General features: G+C 37.4%; 1 protein-coding gene across 2 annotated transcripts; it reads right to left on the reverse strand.

The window, feature by feature from the left end:
- Positions 1–725: 725 nt before the first annotated feature.
- On the reverse strand, positions 726–5531 carry LOC147859728 (uncharacterized). Of its 2 annotated transcripts, XR_015530219.1 has the most exons (4): positions 5267–5530; positions 1630–1778; positions 1119–1314; positions 726–1014 (listed from the first exon to the last, which is right to left on the reverse strand). XR_015530219.1 is itself a non-coding variant. In XM_087324340.1 (3 exons), the coding sequence occupies exons 1-3, from the start codon at positions 5483–5485 to the stop codon at positions 1170–1172; spliced, it is 513 nt and encodes a 170-aa protein (XP_087180466.1). In that variant the 5' UTR covers positions 5486–5531; the 3' UTR covers positions 1037–1169. The 2 variants fall into 2 exon arrangements, 1 of the variants encoding a protein (XP_087180466.1); XM_087324340.1 differs by lacking the exon at positions 726–1014 and having other exon boundaries at positions 1037–1314; positions 5267–5531.
- Positions 5532–7794: the final 2263 nt, after the last annotated feature.

The following is a 7794-nucleotide window of genomic DNA, read 5'->3' on the forward strand; positions in this document are numbered from 1 at the left end:
TCACTGTGATAATGTACAGAATAAATTTAAATTATGCATTAATTCTACTGAATCCTCCTTGCTGCCAGCTACATTATTTAAGTGACAAATAATTTTAAGGATCATTTTTCTTTGGGTAGTCACAACAAATTTCACTCTGAAAAAATAATGTCTCTGGAATTTGAGCTCCCTGCGAATATATGAGCTCAATGAAGTCAATTAAGATAACCTCTCTGAAATTAAAGCTCCTCGAGAATATATGAGCTTTGTGAAGATAATGTCTTTTGGAATTTGAGCTCCATAAGAATATATGAGCTTGATGAATATAAGTCTTCACATCGAATAATCACTTTCAGCCACCCAGTTGCACACAACACCATGTACAACCATGTGAACATATAGAGAAAACCATCAAACAACATATTCCTAGTACAATAAGTAAACAACCACAATACACATAATAATGATATCTAATCGTTGAGCATAAACATTAAGAATCCTGCATAAGCTTACAATCTTAAGAATTCTGCATAGTTCATACGTAAAAGAATATGGCTGAACAAGTTTTACACATAATAAGAATCCTGCATAATTCACACGTAAAAGAATATGGCTGAACAGTTTTACACTAGCATTTCATCTTGCATATACATTGCATCTCTCCGTTAAACTACAATTTCCATTAACATTCCAGGTATCTTTACTGCAGTAACACGATAATCAGTCAAATTTGAGGCAACAAATTGAAAAAAGCGGCAGCACAAAAAAATTCATGACATAAGAAATATACAATGAAATATCTCACTTACTTCCTACACCAAAGATATGGCCAGAACAAATAAAATGTCATTTAGTTCGATAATCTTTGGTAGGAAGAATAAAAAGGTGATTTTAGTTCAATATACATTACACTTGCATGCTCTCTTGACTTTTTTTAAGAGATATTAGGCGATCGCCATAAGTGTATTGGAAGATGCATCTGTAGTTCTAATAGAAAAGCTGGACATCATGATGCTCAGCAAATTTGCAGTGATTCTACATTGGGACAAAGTTCGCATTTTAATAGAATGAATAACAATTTTATATTATTAAGAGCTGAAGGATATACAAGAATCAATTCACTATAAGAAGCAATGTACCTCTTCAGAGGAGTAAAGCTCCCCAAGCATTGTTCTTCCTCTACAAAGACCTTAAGTTGGATAGTCAGAATTGATCCCAAAAATTCTTACTCTATGCATGTTTGGAAACTTAGCGATCACAAGGATGAACACAGGTATTGTGTTCAGAAGAAGCCAGGGACTTCCATAATTTGTTGTGTGGCAAGCAATCAGATATCTGTCACACATTTTCCAAAACAATTCAGTGAAACTCCATCAAGCATTCAGTTAGTTCAATAAATGCCACGTCCAAATCAGAGAAGCTTTTTGCAAATACTTTACATTCTTCTTATTTTTAAGCATGACATACTCATTTTGTTGCACATGACATACTTTTCTATTTTGCTGTACATTACATGTTTTGTTTTTGCTGTACATCATACATATTACATATTTTTGTTATACATATAATCCCTTTTGTTATTCAGTTGCATCACTTATTGTAATTGTTTTGTTATACACAATATATTGCTTTGTTCTTCTACATACTTACAAGACCACCGGAAGAACAGTCAGAAACTTCCTGTTGCGGGTTAACTGCCGCCCATTGTCCATTTGTTCCCACCATGTCAACATGTTGTACATCCCTTGGTCTTCAGCAAATGGAGTGCCCTTTTTCCAGTGAAATGCCCAATATGTTATCTGTAAATTAAATTTGAATTCAAAATCAAGTTCTTTCTATCCAGTATATACCTAGAACTAACAATTCATATTCTCAAAAAGGGCTTTAGTGCTTCTATAATATGTCAGATGCAAGGAAAAAGTGTATATCCTGACACAGACATGAATGGGTCATATTTAAAAAAGGGTTTCATTTATCTTTATTTTTTCTTGCTCTGTGAAGGAACAATGTTATCATGCTGTCACAGTGAAAATATAATTTCAGCTTGATCTCAATGAGAATAGGCTATGCACGATGACCCAAAGTTACATGAATTATTTCTCTTTATTTTGTTTAAAAGGGACTTGACATCTTATTTTTCGCATTTCATGGCAGAAGAAATAACCAACTAGCACTTCCCAAGATCTTGATGGGAAGTGATCCAATCTCAAGAAGTAGGAGTATGTATCGGAGTTGAAAAACATTCATAACAAAACATTTTGGATATTTTTAAACTCTTTCCCAATGAACTTAGAGAAAGAAAGTTGAAAAACATTTTGGATATTTTTAAACTCTTTCCCAATGAACTTAGAGAAAGAAAGCTATAATTAACATCTTTTAAGAGACTAAAATGTTCTATAAAAAACCAAACAGAAAATTACATATTACAATGTTTTCTCCCATTTGACAACAAAATAAAATAAATATACCTTAAACATAGGATACTACAGAATCTACATAGCTAAGAACTTAACAATTATAAAATTAAATGGAAAAACTTGTCTTCACAAAATCTATGATATGTATCACTCAAAGACAGAATAAAATAGAATAGAATTGATGTTTTATCGTCCATGAGGAGGCCAACTTAGACCTATAGGACCAAATCAACACACCATCTTGTATGTGACTCCTTCCTAAGAAGCAAAATGTTACTACTGTGCAATAAAATCTATCTATGAGCATTATCTGCAATAGAATCTCTCTATGTGAAATAAGGCACGAACATATGTGCTCAACCTTCTTGGTGGACATTTGAGTATCACTTAAAATTATCATACCCATCTAACAAGTCATCATATTTCTTGCAATTTACTATATATCCTGACATTGCAAGAATTAAGAAATATTTGGGTGATGATGCCATGATGCTACCTGAACACCTAACTGGTGTGAGCAAGTTCGAGAAGTGTTGAGGATCTTTGAGAGCCAAGGTTCATGTGGGTAGTGAGATATGACTTCATACATTCTAATACTTTACCTTATATTGGGGCTGATATGCGCAACGTAATATTCCAATTTTGACATTTTAGCATCTTGCCACTTCATCCTTAGTGCCTCTAGTAATCTATGGTAATGTTCAAATACTTCATAGCATCACTTGAAAGCTCGAAAATATATTTTTCTCTCCATCTCTTAAAACCATTACATAATGTCAAGCACCCAGTCAGATGAGACAATCTCATGGGTTAGATACACACTTTTTCACATCAGATGGGTAGGTATAGATAGATATACTATCAATGTTCATGGGAGACAGATTAAAAACTATGAGATGGAGCTGAGCATGTACATGATGAGGATTGAACTTGGTTTTACAATGGAACATGTCAGATTCATAAGAGAGAGCCTGACACAACCGAGCATTACATTGCAAATGCTTAGACTACCATGATGTTTGAGGAAAGTTTGACTGTCTTGTCTTTTCGAAAAATAGTTGGGACGTTCAGATTGTATCATGGATTAGTAAGCTATGAGATGTTTGGGAATCTCTCTATGAGAGATGAACCCATGTGAGACTCTCCCTATGAAAGGTGGACCGACCCATGAGAGATTTTCTAAGAGAGATGGACCCACCCATGTAGGCATAGCATTAAGTTCTTTAAAAGAGCTAGCAAATGCAATTGAACTTGTGTATAACAATAATGTCAGGACAAGATAGAATCATGGAAGAGGCTGAGAAAAGAAGAGGGAAATAAGAAGAGAATGTAATGATATTAGCAAGAAAAAGATTACAAGGACACGTGCAAGACTGCTGTTGAACCAGAATGTTCATCAATGAAAGCACCTATTTATATACCACGGTTGGACCATGATTACAAGGACACGTGCAAGACTGCTGTTGAACCAGAATGTTCATCAATGAAAGCACCTATTTATATACCACGGTTGGACCATGATTACAAGGACACGTGCAAGACTGCTGTTGAACCAGAATGTTCATCAATGAAAGCACCTATTTATATACCACGGTTGGACCATGATTACAAGGACACGTGCAAGACTGCTGTTGAACCAGAATGTTCATCAATGAAAGCACCTATTTATATACCACGGTTGGACCATGATTACAAGGACACGTGCAAGACTGCTGTTGAACCAGAATGTTCATCAATGAAAGCACCTATTTATATACCACGGTTGGACCATGATTACAAGGACACGTGCAAGACTGCTGTTGAACCAGAATGTTCATCAATGAAAGCACCTATTTATATACCACGGTTGGACCATGATTACAAGGACACGTGCAAGACTGCTGTTGAACCAGAATGTTTATCAATGAAAGCACCTATTTATATACCACGGTTGGACCATGATTACAAGGACACGTGCAAGACTGCTGTTGAACCAGAATGTTCATCAATGAAAGCACCTATTTATATACCATGGTTGGACCATGCTCGCAAACCTTGCATCTATGCATGGTCACCACTTGGCAATCAGACAAGCATGCCATTGGTTAACAAGTAATATGTATAAAGCAATAACCTATTGGTTAAAGTTTGATATATACTATAAAGGACTTGGGTTGAAGTCTTTTATGACCTCGTGATCGTTATGGTATTATACATGCGAGCTATTTTGTAAGCGAAGTGAGATGGATGTTATTCAGTGTTATGGTGTGGTCCAATTGTTGCGTTATTGAGTGGAGTTGTGGGGTGGCACAATTTCATTTTAGTGCATGGAATAAAATGAGAAAATCCAAAAATTGTTCATATGTTGATAATTGGGGTGAAATCCTCAACATCCTATCTTGTCATGCTTTTAGAAACAGGTGCTCGGCCCATAGAGGTATTAGCCATGCAAAGGAAATACAAATATATAACAAAAGTCAAGAATATGTTCGATCATGGATTGCCAAAACAAGCTTGGACCATAGGATGCAATGTACAAAAAATAAATACGAGCAAACTTCATTAGATGGATATAAGCAACCACATAAATTAGCGGTAACCCGTCTTCATGGTGGTGCATAAAAGATACTATTAAAAAATCATTTTTTTATTCCTAGTCTCTGAGAAGGATCTACACAAAGTTCTCATGATATTTAGCATAGAAGTGCAATGGATCGCAGAAATCTCGGAGAAAGGCAACAAAACGCCAAGAAACGTAATTGATACTCAGGGAACCGCATCTAAATGAATCATATCCGCATTAAGAGAGAAGATGGGAGGAGACTTTGATAAACATATTGAAATGCACGGAGAGAGAGAGAGAGCGAGAGAGAGAGAGATCGGTTCCTTACCGCGAAGTGAATGAGATGAACGATCGACCAGGCAGAGCCAGGACTGCATCCAAAGAGGGAGAGGACGACAAGCCAGCCAAAGAATATGATAGAGATGTAGGTCGTCCACACGCCGGGGTACTGGAACCACGATGTGTTCTTGTTCAGATCCGGTGGTGGGTCGGCCTTGACATATTGCAGGCTCCTCAGCGTAGCAGGGGAGACGGGCGGATCTGCCATGTCTGACAGGATCGAATGAGGTGGGCGGTGGGGAGGGAGCAGAGTATGGTGGTGGTGGTGGTGGTGGTGATGATGATGATGATGATGATGAGCTCTCTCTCTCTATCTATCTATCTATCTATCTATATCTCTCTCTGACGTTTTCTAGGGTTTAGCAGGGAGAACCACAGAGAGAGAGAGAGAGAGAGAGAGAGAGAGAGAGAAGGAGAAAGGAGGAGGAACAGAGATAAACAGACAGGCGAAGGGAATGAATGATATATCATATGATGATGAATCGATGATTTCGCCCACAAGGAAAAGGAAAAGGAGGAGGAGGAAGAAAGTGAAGTAAGTTTGCAAGAGGAGATTAGGTATGGGTCTGTGTCCTTGTCCGATGCCAACGCTAGTGATCTGTGTCTGTCTGAGCCTGTATCCAATGCGCCATGCCGATGCTAGTGCAAATTTGCGAGAGGAGTTTGGGCCAATGTCGGTATCCGATGCCGACGCTAGTGCTCTCTGCCTGGCCGATGCCGATGCTAGGGCTAGCGCTCAATGTCCGAGCCTGTTGTCCGATCTTGAGGCCATTGCTCAGTGTCTGAGTCTGTGTATTTGATGTTGATGCCAATGCCAATGCTCGATGTTTGAGTCGGTGTGTTCGATGCAATGCCAGTGCTCGGTGTTTGAGTTTGCATTTGACGTCGAGGCCAATGCTCGATGTATGAGTCTATGTATGTGTCCAACATCGATACTAGTGCTCATTCAGTACTATGCTTGAATCTTGACAACCCCCCCCCCCCCTTCATCCCATATCTCCCCCACCACACATCGCAATGAAGGTGTTTGTTTCCCACTATTTGCATTGCTAGCATTGTAACGTTGTATCAGTCTCTGAAATTTGTGAAGGGCTTCTTATATCAAGCTCGGTGTCATGGAATCCATTGCTAGAGTCTTCAACCCCGTGACCTCATGTGCAAAGCACAAGCATTTTACCCACTACGCATTTAGTGAATTGTGGATGTGAATTTTCTAACAATTTAATCCCGTAAATAAGCGATGTATTTATATGAGGTGATAAAATTGTTCATTGTGCGTTAGCATCTAATTTTTCTTATTATCTGGTTTTGCTAATCCATTGGTTTGTGGGTTTGGTGTTGACTCTTGATGGGATTGTTTTGTAGTGGTTTAATTTGAATGAATTCATCACTTGCAATGTGGGTTTAAATCTTATTTGAGGAATCATTTGTGAATAATTTGTCCTTCATCGTCCATCTAGCATTATTAATTACTTCGAGAGTTCATTGGTTTGGGAGTATGGTGCATGAGAGATCATGGGATCCATGGTGGAGCAATTAGCTGATAGGCTTTTCACAAATCCAATGAATGTTTCTATCTACATTAAAGTATTCATTTATAAACCCTAGCTTATCACAACCAAAACATGGCATATAGACATCAATAAAGCTACAAAGGATAATTGAAATGAAGAGGGGTAAATATTAGAGTTTGCGCTCAAATGATATGATATAGAAGAGGAGACTCTTCTAAAATGTTTATGGGTCTAATAGGCAATGTCCATAGCCTCTCGGGACAATAATGCATCATCTCTTTCTCTTTCTTGTGTTTTTTTCTTGCATATAAGTAATTATGTCAATAAATAGATAGATAGACATATAGATAGATGGGTGGGTGGATGGGTGGATAAACATGTAGATAGATAGAACAACATAAAAATGTAAATAACCTTATTGTCCTTAGTATCCTTACTATACTAACAAGGATCTTATGGCAAAGTAAACCTTGTAAAGAGATGCAAGAACATCTCAAAAAGGTAATGTACATACAATCAACATATTTAACACTAGTTAGGATCTTCTTGAGAGTAAAATAATGTAAGGACCTTGGTTCAAGGTGAATGAGCACTTAACCAAGATTGAGCATCACTTTGCATTGAAAGATGAGAATGTGGATATCCTAAGGTGTGATGTAAGTGAGATTAACTACGTATGCGTGATAAAATTGAGGTTCAATGTATTTAATATTGGTAATGACACAACCAAATAGTTGTTAAGTACCCACCATACATTTGACTTGCCATGCATTTATGATGATGTTGACATTAACATTTATATCAAATAGATAAATCTAGATGGCAAATAACTTGTGGCTACTATTGTGTGAAAGGCTTGAAGGCCAAAAGAACGCAAAAGCCTATTAAAAGGTCATTCTTGGTGCTCCTTTAACCTTAATCTTCATATTCTCACCTGAGCTACACGGTCGACCTTCTTAACCAATTCATGCAAGCACTGTGCAATTTGGACTTGGGCCACACT

The sequence above is a fragment of the Azolla caroliniana genome, unplaced genomic scaffold, assembly GCF_043228905.1.
Source record: "Azolla caroliniana isolate FFs.n. ecotype wild unplaced genomic scaffold, voAzoCaro1.0.p SCAF_9, whole genome shotgun sequence".
Classification (NCBI taxonomy): Eukaryota; Viridiplantae; Streptophyta; class Polypodiopsida; order Salviniales; family Salviniaceae; genus Azolla; species Azolla caroliniana.

Excerpts from the sequence above, each read along its gene's own strand:
- LOC147859728 (XM_087324340.1), bottom strand. The coding sequence starts at position 5,485 with ATGGCAGATCCGCCCGTCTCCCCTGCTACGCTGAGGAGCCTGCAATAT. Across the intron at positions 1,779-5,266 it reads TTCATCTCATTCACTTCGCG|ATAACATATTGGGCATTTCA; the intron begins GTAAGGAACCGA and ends TTTAATTTACAG. Across the intron at positions 1,315-1,629 it reads ACTGTTCTTCCGGTGGTCTT|ATATCTGATTGCTTGCCACA; the intron begins GTAAGTATGTAG and ends AATGTGTGACAG.